General features: G+C 53.3%; 1 protein-coding gene across 1 annotated transcript; it reads left to right on the top strand.

Annotated features, from left to right (window-relative positions):
- Nucleotides 1-6: 6 nt before the first annotated feature.
- LOC103778147 (papilin-like) lies at nt 7-14,955 on the top strand (the record flags this gene model as incomplete). Its single annotated transcript, XM_008945718.1, is given in 16 exon segments — nt 7-30; nt 1,658-1,834; nt 3,123-3,279; nt 3,897-3,983; nt 4,564-4,852; nt 4,995-5,112; nt 5,786-5,915; nt 7,120-7,379; nt 7,382-7,746; nt 8,506-8,643; nt 9,522-9,646; nt 10,579-10,714; nt 12,128-12,265; nt 12,920-13,047; nt 13,617-13,725; nt 14,777-14,955. Coding segments are annotated over 16 exon segments (2,560 nt in total), but the record flags the coding sequence as incomplete, so codon positions are not given.
- Nucleotides 14,956-15,697: the final 742 nt, after the last annotated feature.

The raw sequence follows: 15,697 nt of genomic DNA, 5'->3' as shown, positions 1-15,697 counted from the left end.
GCGGCCTGGAGCACCGGGCCCTGGTCGGAGGTGAGTCTGTGCGGGGCGGCGCTGCCCCTCGGCACGGCTGAGGGGAGGGGATCCGGAGCCTGGGCACGAAGAGCCGGGCTGCTTTTCTGGGGCTGTGTCCCCGGGGAGGGGCTGTGCGGAGGTGTGGAGCTTGTCCCTGCGGTCCTCCGGCTGTTAGCAGCTGTGCCTTTCTATAAACCCATCCCCCTTCCTCAAAACTGTGCCTGCCCCTCTATTAGCATGTTCTCTCTTTTCTGGCCTCCCAGTCCTTTCCCCACTCCTGCGTTTTTATCAGGCCCACCAGACCTGGGGCTGGCCGAGTGTCTGCCTCGGGGTGGCTGTGAGAGCTGCTGCCCACCAGCTGGTGGTGTGCAGTAACACTCCCTCCTCTGCAGCAGAGGAGCTCACAGCCCCTGCCTGGGCTGTTCATGGCCACACCTATCGCTGCCTCGGCCCTGCTAGCCCTGGACAGCAGTGCTGCAGTCAGAAATCAGTAAGCAAGATACTCTTGAAACAGTGGAGACCTGCTCTTTGCTGTGTGCCAGCACAGGGCTCCTCCCAGCATGGCTGTGTGGGGTGGTTTTGATGCCTGGATGCATTTATATCTCCAGGAGAGGAAAAGGTTAAAACTGTATGTGCTGAGTGCTGCCAGCCAGGTGTTTAGAAGGCATCTTACATGCCAAGGGCTTAGGAAGTAAAGGTAAAGTCTGCTCAGTTCATAACGCACGAGTGAATTTTCCTCTTTTAAAAAAGTACATGCGTGCTTTGTAACATTTGACTTACAATCTGGTGGTGGTACTTTGAGTGGTGCAGCAGCATAAAATGCAACTTTGAGGCATGATGACCTAGACTTAGATAGTTTCAGGGTTGTAGAGTAAGAGCACTGCTTGGGGAAGGCACCAAGTGTCGTGTTCTTACAATCTGACTCCTAAGTGATTCATTCTGGGGTTCCCAGAAGTGACTGTGTTTTGTCTGCTCTCAGAGATAAGAGGTCACTCTAGTAAATGAGTGGCTGAAACTCAGCTGGGAAGCTCATCTACAGTGATTCAGACTGTTCCCAAGTTAATGCTCTCTGTAAGAGACCTTGGTAATTCATAGAGAAGGAGGCTGGGTTCCAGGAAACACCACTGTGAATTTAAGAGGGCATTGAAAATGTCACAAACCAGTTACTAGTACAGAAGTTGTGTCACAGTGCCACATCATAAAAATAGAGCACAAGGTCTTCAGGCAGAAGACATGAGCAGTACAAGAACATAATCTTTTTATCTTCCCTTGAATTCTTTACCTTGAGCTAATATTAATCAGGAGCAAATAACAAGAGGTTCCAGGTACTTCCTGCCATTTATTCTTCTCTGCAGTATTGATATTTTCCCAAAGTCATTTTGCACATCATCTTTGGGTAGAGACCAAGATAAATTATATGATTAGGCCAAAATCATGCAGTGAACTCCAGCTCTCCCAGACCTTATCCACCATCCCTTGCTGTCTCTTCTACAGCATAAACAGCTACTCTGCTAACTCCTCTCCCAGCAGATGATTTTAATGGTGATTGGTTGTTTTAGGGAATCTCAAAGTGTTAGGGAGCACAGCCTGGAAATACGAGTGGAAGCCAGGTTCCTCTTTGTAATTGCTGGGCCCCTTTCTGCAGTGCTCAGCCAGCTGTGGGGAAGGGGTCCAGACCCGGACCGTCACCTGCAGAACTCAGCAGGGCTCTCAGGCTCAAGAATCCTCCTGCCTAACGCAGCCGAAGCCGTCGGCCACCCAGCCCTGCCTCAAGGAGAACTGCATCCAGGAAATTGGTTGGCACGTTGGAGACTGGGGCCTGGTGAGCATCATGCTTTCATGGTTCAGAAATAACCGCTTCTGTTGCCGTGCTCCTCCCAGGCGAGCTCTGATGGGTGCAGCCTGCACGCTGGCTGGGGCTGGGGGCAAGTTCTGCTTCCTCACCAGCCCCTTGGCTCACGGCTGCCTTGTAGCTGGCACTGCTAACGCTCCAGATAATCTGCTGCCTGCTCTGTGTGCAGCTGCCACGGAAATAAATCCTGCTGAGGGGGGATTATGGTTTAGTGACAGTGGCAAAATGCAGCCAATAAGCTGACACAATCCACTCCTGCTGCTTATTCCCAATTCCTTGCCCCATCGCTGTGAGCAGCAGAACAGCTCTCTGGCCAAGTATGGCTTGGAGCTGCAGGACTGGTCATTGCATTTGTGATATAGTTTAAAGGACATTTTAAACAATTGTTTAGGTAAACTGTGCTTCAGCTGGATTAGTCTTGTCTTTGTGGAGGGAGCCAGGCTGTGTTCAACCTGGGAAAAGTGGGGGGAGGAGAATAGAAGTAGATTCAGTGCATCAGGTGGCTTCCAAACACACTTTTTTGCCTTCTGTATGAGCCAGAGTAGCTTGTTCTGAGTTAAAACATCTGGCCCTTCATGAGATATGGGTCAAGTTTTAACAATAGCTAAAGAAATCACTTACTTTGATCTGAACTTCCCTGGCTCCTGGCTTTCTGATATTAGAAGGGCTCCCACCTGCATCTGAATAAGAGCAAGAAATACCCACCCAACATTCATAGAACTTGGCACGAGCAGGTGGGTCACACAGATAGCTCCTCCTCTCCTCTCCTCTGAGCAGCTGCTCACTGCTCCTCTTCATCCACAGCTTCCAGTGAGAGGACTCGAGTTAGCTGCTTACAAGAAAGCCACTGGTTTGCTTCCCCATTGTTAACTGTTGTTCTTGAATGCCTAGTTCAAAGCTGACCCTCTCACAGCTGGTGGGTCCCCATGGTGCTGAGATGCCTTCAAGGCCAGGCTGGAGCACTGACTCCAGCTCCCTGCCACACCACAGTGGTCACAGCAGCTCATCAGGGTGTTACAGGCTGAGCGTGGCTCAGAGCCTAATGCTTCAGGGCTGGGTGCAACGACTGGCAAAATGTTTGCAAGTCTGGTTTGCTAACTGTTCAGCTGGGTCCAGCTGAAATACTGCTTGCTTTGCCTCGGTGGAGGAAGCTGTGCTGAGCCTGCAGCTAGTCGTGCAGCTGTCCCACACTTCTGCTCTGAGGGTCTCTGCACTTGGCCTCTGCTGCCTGCTCACTTGCCTTGTCTCTGTGCCCAAGTGTTCCAAGAGCTGCAGTTCAGGCATCCGGACACGCCAGGTCATCTGCGCCGACGGCGACTCCAAATTCTACAGCCCTGAGACGTGCAGAGCCATCCAGCCCCAGAAACCAGCCACCCTGGGGAGCTGCAACACGCAGCCCTGCTACCTGCCGCAGCGTGAGTGGCGTTGCTGCCCGCCGCCTTTCCCTGCCTCGCTCCCCTCTGGGAGCAGGAATTCCCAGCGCGTGCTCTCAGCTGCCTGCCCGCCTGTCTCCAGCCCGTGTGTTTGTTCTGTGCACGTGACCGTGGCTTCTTCAGAGCCCAGCACCTTGCTGTTTGAAATGCATGTCACAGGCCTGGGAATGCCCCTGGCCTGTGTCCACTTGGACATCCCGGTATTCCGGGGTGACTCTGTCCCAGTGTGTGCTGCAGACTGACCCCAGAACTCCCAGTCGAGAGGGATGGCAACCTGGGCAGGCTCAGTGGCCAAAAACTATAGCCAACTCTCATCCCTCTGTGGACCAGCTGTAGAGGAGGCACAACTGCTCAGAAGATTTTGCTTGCTGTCTGTGTCTAGTCTTCATGCCATGAAATGCTGACTTCTGTCTGCCTGCCCACCACAGGTCACTCTCCTGACAATCCAACTGAATCCAATTGCTGCTTAGCAGCTGTTCCAAGGGAAGCGAAACATGTTCATCAGCTTTAGTCTCCTGTTGACTCCTGGCTGCGTTTGCAACGGTTAGAGCAGAGGGCTGGACTAACTGCACTCATTTTTCCCCTCCCTGTCTTTGCAGAGGTCCCCAGCATGCAGGACACTATGGGATACGATGTCACCCGCCAGTCCTCGCTGACACGTTACAACCCAAACAGCCCCGCTGCAGGTTTGGAAGCATTTTGTTAGTTTGGGGGTTTGATGATGGTTGACTTGAAATAGGGTGTGGTAGGGGGAAGATTCCTCCTTTTCCTCATTTCTCTCATTCTTTTCACGGCCTTCTAGAAATTCATGGAGCCAGGGACAAAGTGTAGATTCTTTTACACCAACAGTGAGCAGTATTTGAATTTGTCTGTTTAGAATACTGTACAGTTTATAGATCCCAGTTTCTGGCAGCAGAAATGGCTCTCTCTGACTGAGAGAAATGCTGCCCAAAGCACATCAGAGGAAGAAGAAAAGGTGAGATGCGAGGGGACCACAGTAATGTGGCAGGTGGTTTCTCATGGGACAGCAGAAAGAATGGTCAGGGCAGTGAGCAAAGAACCTCAGGATAACCAAATCCAGGAGGGTGGGCCAGAAGACACACGTTCAGGTGAAACTGTTGTAGAATCTCCAGAGGTTCCTTCCAACCCCTACCATTCTGAGAAAAGCCTGCCCTGTAGCCTTGGACAGGTAAAAGAAAGCAGAGATGAGGAAAACTGACCATATGTTGATGCTTATCTGCATACTCTAAGGAGATCTCTCTCCAGATTCTGGTGATGAAAGGATACTTGGTGGGAGCTCCACAATCCGTAGTACGTCTGGGAATGACCACCTCCCATCCACCAAGGACCTTGGCATCAATGTGTTGCCCGTTCGTTGGGAATCCCAGTCACGCTCCTCGGGTTCCCATCAGCTCAGCTTCTCTCAGGACCCCTCTGCAGGGACTGGCTCTCAGGACTGTCACCAGAGCCCCCACGGCTGCTGTCCAGATGGGCACACTCCAGCTTCAGGCCCTCTGGGCAGAGGTTGCCCCTCCAGCAACTGTCACCGAAACAGGTAGCTGGAAGTAGATTGGCCTGAGCAGGGAGGCATTGCCTTTCCTGGGGGGTTACTGGAATTCACAGCCTGTGCCTGTGGAGCTGGGCAGGTCAGGTGTTGCTGCAGCCCTTCTGTAGAACTTGCCACATCCATCCTGTAGGTACGGATGCTGTCCTGATGGCGTGTCGGCTGCCCGGGGTCCAAACAACATGGGATGCCCACAATATCACCGTGATGTTCAAGTGAGCAGAGATGAGCCCACTGCGGGCTCTCCAACAGTAAGTACAGAAACTGTTTGTGTTTTAGGAGTCCATCAGATACAAAGATGCAGATGTGACCCCAGTGGCTCACACTGTGGTTTCTGTTGCGTTCCATCTCTGTCAGTGTTGCTGGAGAAGCGATACTCCTGGCATGGCATCAAGCCCCTTGGCCCACTTCACTCCTGTTCAGTCTGGGGCACCCACCTCTGACCTTCTGTAAGCAGAGGACAGGAGCGGGTGGTTGGGAGACGTCTGAGAAGCAGAAGAACGTCCTCTGTAGAGCTAATTGAATAAACCTGAGTAACCAAATTTCTCTCAATCAAAAACTTGCCATCCAATTTCTAGGAAAAAAAAAAGTGGGGGAAATGTGGCCACTATTAGTTGCATTTGTTTGTCAGCTCTGCAGATTGAGGGCAAAATAGTCAGGGAAGTAATTCCTCTCATAGCTCGGGGTGCTTGATGGGGCCAGCTGAAAAAACTGGGCTGGTAGAGAAGTGCAGCCCTGGCTCCATGGCTGACGGCCAAGTTTCCCATCCCTTCCCAGCATGGAAGCCTCTGGTAGGCAAACAACCCGTAGTGGTTCCTCTAACAGCTGGCCCTCTGCGGCCGACAGCTTGGACGCGGTGCCTCGCATGTGCTGCTGTCCTCGTGTGTGCACGCTAACGTTTGGCTTTCAATCCCTGTCTGCAAGGCAAGCCCAGCCCAGGCCCAGCAGCGCCCCCCGGGCGAGTGCCGCAGCTCCACGTACGGCTGCTGTGCTGACAACGTCGCGTCGGCGTCAGGCCCTCGAGGGGAAGGGTGCCTCAGGAGCCCCAGCTACCGTAAGTGATACTTTGGCTTCTTGGTGTAGAGATGTAGGAAGAGTCCGACAGAACCCAGCAGCGTGTGGAAGCTCCCTGTAAAGTGCAGCAAATCATCTCTTTGAAAGGAAATTCTGCCCCGGGGCTGTGCCAGGGGAAGCTTGGAAGAGGCGTAGAAAAGCAGCCAGATGGTTCAGTTCTCTCAGCTACTGCAGAAATTCTTGTCCTCTGCTGATAGTTGGACAGGAGTGTGTGGTTTCTGCCAGTCTGTAAGACTTCTGAGGAGCTGTTTGCCTCTGAGGAGACACCCTGGTGCAGCCTGGAGTACTCCAAATTAGTTACCTGGGGTTAGGGAGCAGCAGGGACCTTTCTGAGGAACTGGGACCATGTACAGCCTTCAGACAGCCCACAGAGAGGGGTGGAGTGACAGCCACAGCCAAGGATGGAGATGCTGCTGAGGGCAGCATGGACGCTTTCAGCCAGTGGAGTTCAATAGAGTGCCCACTGTACTCTGAGGGCACCAGAGCTGCTGGGCAAAAGCATCTCTGTCCTTCAGCTCCCAGCTGTATCCTCTGCAGTTGTGTTGCTGCTGCATTGCCTTGCCCTTTTGCTGCAGCACAGGGATTGCTCTCTGGCCAGCCCTGTGGGGCTGCCCTGGGGAAAGGGAAAGCTCTCTGATCATCTCTGCCCAGCCTTGCTTGGCAGAGGGCCCCTCAGAGCCCTGCATCCAGGGTTTGTCGTCACGCGGCTGTGCTGCCCGTCACTCGGAGCACAGGGCTAGCTCTGCAGAGGTGCTGGGCTGTGTTCCTCTCTGTGTCGGTGTGGAGGGGTGTTCTGCAATCCATGAGGCTTCACAGCTGGGTCTAACCCACTTGCTTCATGTGCTGGAAGTGTGCAATTGGCAGCCACATGCCCCTTGCAGGAGAGGAAGCCCCAGAGCCAACCTCTCACCTGCAAAATTCCCTAAGAAAGGCTGTAAAGCATCCAGCTAGTATCTAGGTTCAGAAATGCCTCTGAGGTGGGTTCTCCTGCAAAACGGGGGCAGGAACATGTGAGCAGCTGCCCAGTTTGAAAGCAGAGCTGGGTGCAAAGCTCAGGTCTCCTACTTTCCCACTTGCCCTCTGCCCACAAGGCCAATCAGATCAGCTGGGTAGGTGGCTCGAAGCACTCAGACCCATGTGCTTTGTGACCCTGACGTCTCCCTCTGTTCCACTCTTTTTGGTAGCCTATCCTGTCATGTGCCAGCTGCCCAGTGCCCACGGACCCTGCACGAACTGGACCACTCACTGGTACTTCGTGGCTGTTGTTGGCAAGTGCAACCGGTTTTGGTACGGTGGCTGTCACGGCAACAAAAACAACTTTGCCTCAGAGGAGGAGTGCATGAGAGTGTGCCACGGGTCGGTGGGGGTCAGTCCTCTGGAGCACCAGCCCTCTTCTGGCACAGGGGCCCTGCCACACCAGCACTCTGGTCCCTGCCACACCAGCACACTGGCTCTCACACGGGGGACGCTCGGGGTCAGCCGCAGCCACCCCCGAGAGCGTCTGCAAGTCACAGCCAGGAAGGAAGAGCTTATGGGGCTGCCCGAGACAGCCACGGGCAGGACGGCCGGAGAAGAGAGGTGCTGCCAGAGCCTTCCCCAAGGGGTGGTGTGCTGGAGAGCCAGCGCTGGGGCACCCAGCGGAGCAGACTGGAGAGCCTGAGCCAGCGCTCCTGGGAGGCGGCAGCGCCCGGAGCAGCCGAGAGGCAGGAGGGCCAGCACAGGCACGAGGCTTTCGGAGCAGATCCTGCCGTGCCAGAGGGACTTGGGCACCAGGCGTCTGCAGGCTTGTTCCCAGCACGGGCTCTGCACAGGTGATGGGCTTTTTCTGATGATCTTTTCCTGTTCTGCCAGCTAATGGTGCAGCATCGGTGCAGGTTCCTCTGGAGTGAAAGCGCTGCCCCAGCTGGGGCCAGCTGAGTGGGAATGCCGGGCGGTGGGTCAGCCGTACGTGTTGTCTTTTGGTAAATCAAGTTCTTGTGGCCCTGGAGTTACCTGCTGTCTCTTGCCTTGCGCTCTCCCTGCTCCCTGACAGCGCTGGCAGCGTGGTGTGTGGGAAGAGTGCAGGATCCTGAGCTCTCTTCCTGCACTCTAAGCGGGAATCCGTGGGTGTTTTTCTTGTTCTGACCGACAAATTTAGCTGACTCTCTGACTTCAGAGCCTTTATCTCAGCACTGCATGGAGCAGCAGTGGGTTGTCCTAGGGAAGATCTTTAAGATGCAGAATTTGGGTCAGCATCCAGACAGTGCCACCCTGAAAATTAAGAGTGCACAGAGCAGGATTTAAATGTGTCTGCACTGAACATGGGTCTGTCTGCTGAGCTGAACCTAGTTCCTTCAGAAGGGAGGGGCTGTAGGACTGTCTTTTCATGCAGATACTGTAGCATTCAGTGTGCCCAGAGCAGCCTTTGCCATGTAGGAGAGGGCTCCCCACGGGCTGCCCGGTGCATCTGCTCAGAGCTGACTGGGCAGCCAGTCCTGCTTTGCCCTGTAGTTGTGACTCATCCCAAGCCACATTAGAGGACCCAGGAGGAGAGCAGCAGAGATGTCAAATGGAATGGCTTTGCCTTTCAGAGCCATCCTGGAGGAAGCCAAGCCCTCTCTGGTGACAGCAGCTGTGGGACAAAACATCCAGCTGATCTGCAAGACAGGCCTGTCCCCCTTCCCCAGAGTGGAGTGGATGAAGGACGGCCGACCGGTCTCCTCAGACAGGTGAGCTCAGCTCCCGTCGTGGTAGGGCAGGTGCAGGCAATATGCTTGTCTGCCTGCTTTGTGATCTTACTCCTAACACACTTGGAACAAAATTAAAAGATGAACAGATAAACAAGCCCTTGCATTGACCTAGGAGCATGAACTCTCCACCTGGTGTGTGCACAGCAGACACAGATGCAGCCTGCAACAGAACTGAGGTGCTGGCTAGTGTTATGGGGCAGCACAGGTCCTGCCCCAGAACGTGGCACTGGTGGAAGCTGACACATGGGCAGTGATAGAGATGAAGGTTGTGTCTGTTGGATTCCCCTTGGGGCAACACTAGGTCAGGGTGGTAGCCCTGGGTGAAGGGCAGTCAGGTAGTCCAGGGTGAAGTAGCCAAATAACCTGGAATTCCTCTTGCTGGAAGTTTCTGCCACTCACATCTAAAATACATTTTTTTTAAAAAAAAACAAACTACTTTTTAAAGCCTTTTTTCCCCTAGGAAGTCTGTTTCTAGCAACAGTTTGGAGCCAGACAGTCACTTTGTATTATGAAAATCACAGTTAAGAAAAGCCCAGTTGTGCTTTTCTGTTTGCAGATGACTGCTGGGGCTCAAGCTCCTGCCTGGGAGGGCAGTTTGCCTCATCACAGAAGAGGCTGCTGAAAGCAGCTCCCTGTTTTCTCATCTCAGCTTCCTCTCTGTTCCTGACCTCCTTTCTGCCGCAGTGATTTCCCCTGCCTGTGACCTCCGTGTGGTCAGCAGGGTTTTGTTTGGTTCTGAGCTGGGGAGGGCCGTGCAGGGTGGTGGTTTATGTAACAGCAGCACGAAGGGCTGCTCTGCCTTGGCCGGCTGCTGTCGGTGGCCAGGCGGAGGCAGCTGATCCTTGCTCCTGCTGCAGGCTCTCCCACCAGTCCGACAGCTCCTTGGTGATCAGCCACGTCAGGCCGGAGGACGCGGGGACTTACACGTGCCTCCTCTCTGGTGGGACGGCAGAGAGGCGAGAGATTCGGCTGCAGATCATAGGTGACTTACCTTCCACTTAAGACCAAAGAGGCAGCTCAGGGTTCCTCCTCAGCTGTTGTGGCCAAGAGGAGCAGTAAAAGCAGCTGCAGGAGCAAAGTCCCTCCGCTGGCACACTGTGCCAAGCAGCGTTGGCATCGCCCCGTGGCGGTGGTGTCCCAAGAACTGCTCAGAGCAGTCTCCTCTGCTGTAGGGGTGCCGGGGGCAGTGTGGAGGCAGCAGGGCTTCTTTTGCTGTTGCCTTATGATAAAGCCTCAGCCCGAAACACTTCCTCCCCTGCAGAGCCAACCCATAACTGGAGCTGTGGCTTATGTATGACCTGCCCCATTTCCAGCACAGCGAGCACGTCTCCCTCTCTGAGGGCCATCTGCTGCCTCCTGATCCCAGGAAGGAGGCTCCGGGAGAGGGGTTTGCTGCAGTTTCCTGGGCTCTCCATCTCACACTGTAATGTGACCAGTCTGCCATAGTGGTCTGTGCCAGAGCATTTGTGGTTTGTGTTTTACCCCAGCAAGCCCTGCTGGGTAACAAACAATTCCCTGTTCTGAAAAATGTGCCTTATTTAAGAAACTAAACCCAAAATATTATGAAAGTCTGGTCTCAAAAGATGGGCCAGCAAGGCACCCTGTAGCCTTCAATCTCTGAAGAGCGCTTTGTCACAGCAGTGGCACACGGGGCAGAAGGCATTGTGGCCTAGGGGATGCTGCAACATGTTCACAGACAGAGGAGAGAAAGGAGTCTAAAATTGCTTGCCTGCAGGTCTGTGACTCTCATTAGTAGACAGCGCAGGCTTACTGCACTAGTCAGCCAGAAAACAGATGGCTGAAGGGCTCTCTGGCTCCAGTTCAGCAAGCTCTCCCGAGCTCATAGAAACCCTGCGCGAGAGGTCACAGTAAGAAATGTCCTTTTATTCACACATGGCATTTTATTTTGAACAGAGTACCAGGGTGCTGTTCTGGCTGAGGGTGAGAGAGGTCGGGGCCTCCACAAGGAAAACCAGCATCGAGAGCGGTCCAGAGGCAGGCAAGTTGTACAGGCAGCAGGTCCCTCTGCACGTCAGCCACTCACATACAGGTAAGTCCACAAACAGCAACAGTTTGTCCTCCGTGCCCAGCTGATGAGCCATATGGCATCCCTTCGTGCAGAAAAGCTGAAGACTGGAAAGGTCCTGGGTTGGCTGTTCTGGGGCACGGCTGGAAAGCATGCAGGACTGAACTGCTGACAGTGGGATGGGGGAGAAGGTCCCAGTTGCAAGCTGTCTTCTGTCCTCCCCGAGGGTCTCTTCAGAGAAGCACATTCTGTGCAGGGAGGCTGACAGCAAAGGAGCCAGGTTCAGGTGAAAGCAGAAATACAGAGACAGCATCCTTAGCTGCTCAAGTTAGTGTAGGCAGAAGGAGAAACCTGTTCTGGAAAAAAGCAAAGCAAATAGCAACTGCTTTAACTAGCACAAAATAGATGTATTTATATGAAAAAAGCTCCAGTTGCTTTAGCCCCCACCCATTTATTTTAAATATTTTCTAAACTAACCAGCTTGACTCAAAACTGTCTTCTCACATACTGGGTGGCATATTTTGTAGTGTGCATGTTTTTCTGTTGCTTCTAGGCCCCACAGAAATAGAAGGCTACAAATTTTTTCCTGCCCTAAATGCAGCATGTTGAAGCTCCAGATTACATGGGACCATGATCTGATCCCTCCCTCCTTTTGAGTTTGCAACCTAAAACCCAGCCAGTTTGTTGACCTCCCCAGCAGCCTCCTTAGCTGCTTCTGCCTAAAAGCAGAAAGAAGTGATTCATTGAATTAAGAGCATTGAATTAAGGCTCTTTGGTTTCGCTTTTTGAGAATTCAGGTCAGAGAACGCGGGTGGGGGAGATGATGTTTTCTTTGACTCTGGGAACATCATGGTTTAGCTCCCTCCTAAAATGGTGATTAGCTGTAGTTAGGAGAGCCAAGAGTATGAGGAGATGGGTGGTGTGAGAGCCTGACCTTACCCTTCCTGCTGCATGAAGTCACTGACCAGCTCCTGGACCTTGTCTGCAGTCAAGGTGATTGCAACAGAGTCTTCACAGTCCCCCCAGAAAATATCTGCTCATTTTTGTGTGCCACCCTGGGGGAAGCTTGCTTGATGCCCTGTTGAGAACTTTGTCCCATTTGCCAGATGCTCATGCAGTTAGCCCTCCCCAGGCTGTTATCCTGAGGGGTGCTGTGAGCAGCAGGGTTGCTGTCTCTCGGGGGTTAAGCTGGCTGGCCCCAGTGCAGCACCAAGCTGTGCTGACCTGGGACAGGGTCTGATGGAGGCTGCTCTTTTCTGAACGTTCTGAGGGAACGTTGGTCATGGCTCAGTGTCAGAGCTCAGATGGGAGTGCAGAGACCGCCCTTTCCCATTGGAGGCCAAAAATGAGGTTTGTGATGAAAAAAGCCTTGTGCTGAAGGACAAAGGCCGAACAAGGAAGTTTCTGCATCTTTTGCTCTGCTTGTGGACTTTGCAGGTTGAGGATGGATAAGAGCGAGCCCTCAGTAGTGGAGGCCAATGTCGGGGACAGGGTCAGACTGCCCTGCACGGTGGAGGCATCGCCGGCTCTCACCATCGAGTGGCAGAAGGGTGGGCAGCCCCTCTCCTCTCCCAGGTGAGCTCCTAGGTGGCCCCACCGTACCCCCAGGCAGGTTCACGTGGAGGAGAGCCTCCTCCTTGTCTTGCTTTGCCTTCCCTGTCTCCTCCCTGAGAGAATGGAGCTGCTGGATGTGCAGCCAAGGCCTGTCCTGCTTTGTGCTGGCCAGCTTCCTCCATGAGGACCAGACTGTACCGCCTGAGTGCCCAAGCCCCACTCACAGATCAAAGTTTGAACACTGAACCCTTGAGTGAACACCTGTGATACAGGGTCTACGGGTGAGCCCAACCTGAAATTCGCTCATCTACAAGATGAGCAGAAGAACACACAGCAAGCAAGTTTGCTAAAAACCAGGTGTGCTGTGAGCCAGGGCAGAGGTTCACAGCAAAGAGAGAGATCAGGGTGCCTGCAGTGAACACCCACAGCTCCTGCAGCTCCCCTCAGCCTCTGCTCCTCGAAACCTGCTCCAAGCAGTGAGCTTTTCCACAGTCTACAGCACTAGTGCTGGGATTCGAGGATCAGGGGTGGCATTACAGGTTGAACTGAACTGTTGTCAAGCTTCTGCTCAGTGTTACTATGAAGCTATGCACAAGGCTGAGCTTCAGCTCCGGTGGCTGGAGTCCTGTCCTGACCCAAGCACAGGCTGAGGGGCTTTCTGGCTTTGTCCTGCAGACACAGGCAGCAGTCGGACGGGGCCCTGGTGATCAGCAGGGTCAGCTCTGAAGATGTTGGCTTCTATACCTGCATTGCCTCAAATGGACGCGACCAGGACCGGCGCCAGGTCCTGCTCCGGCCTCTAGGTACTGGGTGGGTGGGGATGTGCCTGGCATGTCTGTGCACACACGTGTGTGCACGGGGAGGGCTGGGGAGTGTGGGTTTCTTGTCTGGCCATGCCTCTTGGCTTCACACCTGGTGTTTAACAGGCAGCTTGAGGGCAAGGGCAGAGTGAGTTGTTTCACCCAGTGGTAATCTGTGTGTGTCTAGGAGATCATGGTGCTCCAGGCAACTGGGGAGAGGGACAATAAGAGTCATTCTTAGGGATGTGTTTGTGGGCTGCTGGTGTAGAATGAGTATAGGAGCAAGAGGAACTAAAGAGATAGTTCTTTTTTGCATGTGATATGCTTATACACAACTGGGGGAAAAATCTCTTTGAGGCCTCTGCTTCTTGCCCTTGCTTGGGCCCAAGCCCTTAGGAAATCCACATTCCCCATAGCAGCAGCAGCATAGCTCCAAATGGGCTGTTTCAAGGAATTAGGGGCTCATAGCTACTCATAGTGCCCGTTGGATTTTTCCCATGGGAGAATGCTCCCACTAGCAGGGGCAGCATGGCGTTGTCTTCCTGCTAGCAGTGATTTCCCTTCTGGCCTAGGAGAGCTGAGGATCACGGGTCTTCTGCCAAGCATCACGGTACCCGAGGGAGGGACTGCTCAGCTGCACTGCACAGTGACTGGAAGCAACGTGAATATAAGGTGGTCAAGGTGAGAAGTGACAATAGCAAAAACTAAAATGAGTAGTCAGAGGATGACCTTTTGTTGGCCCTTAGAAAACTCTCTCTGCCTAACCCTAGCAAGCATTTCAGACCCTACAATAGCAGCGATTCTTCTCCCAGCCTTCTCCTGCAATAGTTCTCTCCCTCTGCTGTCAAGTGGGAGCAAAGGAGATTTTAAAGTGTCTATATAAAGGTAAAAGAAAAGCTGTGTCCTCTTCTTCTCTTGATGGTTTGCAGGGAAACTCTGAATTTCTGCAAGTGTTTGGTGGTTTGTGTTTTTTTTTCCCCCAGTTTGAAAATAATCAGTTTTGTTTTGGAGCCTTCTTGCAAAAGATCCAGGGAGATGGATTGGTCATTGTTTAAATCCCTCTGCTCCAAGGGGTGGGACTGAAGTGGGCCGTCTCACAAAGAGAGCTTTTCTTCCATGCCAGTGGTATTTGAGTTAACAAAATGATGCAAGTTTCAGAGTCTGAATGAAACCCTTCTCAGTGAAACAAATTTAATTTCCTTTGTAATTTGTAATTCAGGCAGTTTTCCTGCTGGGGACAGAGTATTCCAGGAGAAACAGAACAGACATAATCTTGCTGGTATTTCAAAGACTTTTTCTAAACAGAGTCTAATGGGAGAGTAAAGAGGGTGCAGTGCTTGCTCCCCCATATGTTCCTCAAGCAATATGTGCTGCTCTCGGTGCCAGCCAACCAGCACAGCCTGACCACAACCCGGAGAGGGGGAGAGACAGCCTGGGTTTCCTCTGAGCTCCTCCAGCGTCAGCAATGTGTACGAGTGGAAAGGGCAATGTCTTCCTGCAGAGCACACAGCCAGCCCCTTCCCACGCAGGCAGCAGGCTGACGGATGCATCGCTCAGGCTCCTGTTACTACCCAGCTGTAGAGCCAGGCTGTGGCACAAGAAGGTTTCTTCTTCCTTCCTGCTGCGTTTGCAAAAATCCACCCCTTCCACAGAGCATCAGTTCCTAAAGAGCACCGTGAGCTCCTTTAGCCCCCACGGGTGGGAACAGTGGTGCAGATGTTTTTCACCACAGGAATGGAGTCCCCATGCGGGCAGATGGCCACCACATCCACCTGTCCCAGGATGGAAGCCTGATCATCAGCAACGTTCAAGAGGCTGATGAAGGATCCTACACCTGCAGTGCCTACAGCAGCAGCAACAACTCCGTCAGTGCCAGCACAGAGGTGAAAGTGCTGAGGAGCAGACCTAGCAGTGAGTACAACCTGGCCTCCACGCTTCTCCTGGCACAGTGCCTGCCTCTTGTCCCCTGTTATTATAAGTCCACTCATTGCATGTGCCCACCCACCACTGGCCTTGGGCTTTGGGGAGCAGTGGGAGCCTCTGGGTTGTGCTACCTGAGGAGCACTGCTTTCCCTGGGCAGAAAGTTAGGCACTGGAACAGGCTGCCCAGGGAGGTGGTGGAGTCACCATCCCTAGAGGTGTTCAAAACACGAGTACATGTAGCACTTGAGGCTATGGTCTAGTGGTTAGGGAGATGTTGGGAGGAAGGTTGGGCCTGATGATCCTAGAGGTCCTTTCCAACCATAGTGATTCTATGACATTCTGTGAAAAGCAGGACAGTGGAAACATCCCCCCAGGAGCACTGGGAGCCTAATGAACTTCCTGAGGCCAAAATGCCATAGCTGGTTGACCAACTAGTTGGCTGCAAGATTTGTTATTTGGACTCTGGACACCATCCAGCTGGCTTTACCCAGGTGTAGAGTGGTCTCTCCACAGGAGGTCAGCCCTGGAAATTGCATCTCACCACAGGGGGCCCAGTTTCTCTCTCGTCCTTGATGCGGGACTAAATTTAAAACAATCCCCTTAGACCTGGCAGGGTGGAGAATGCAGGGACACGCCGTGTCTCTGGGGGAGGGGAACAAAGCCCGGGGACGAGCCCCGGCAGCGTCCTCACAGCGTTTCCCCTTCTGCTTGGCTGCAGCTGCCGCGGCTC

This window comes from Merops nubicus, unplaced genomic scaffold (assembly GCF_000691845.1).
Source record: "Merops nubicus isolate BGI_N331 unplaced genomic scaffold, ASM69184v1 scaffold27778, whole genome shotgun sequence".
NCBI classification, from domain to species: domain Eukaryota; kingdom Metazoa; phylum Chordata; class Aves; order Coraciiformes; family Meropidae; genus Merops; species Merops nubicus.
This window is presented reverse-complemented; position numbering and strand designations above follow the sequence as displayed.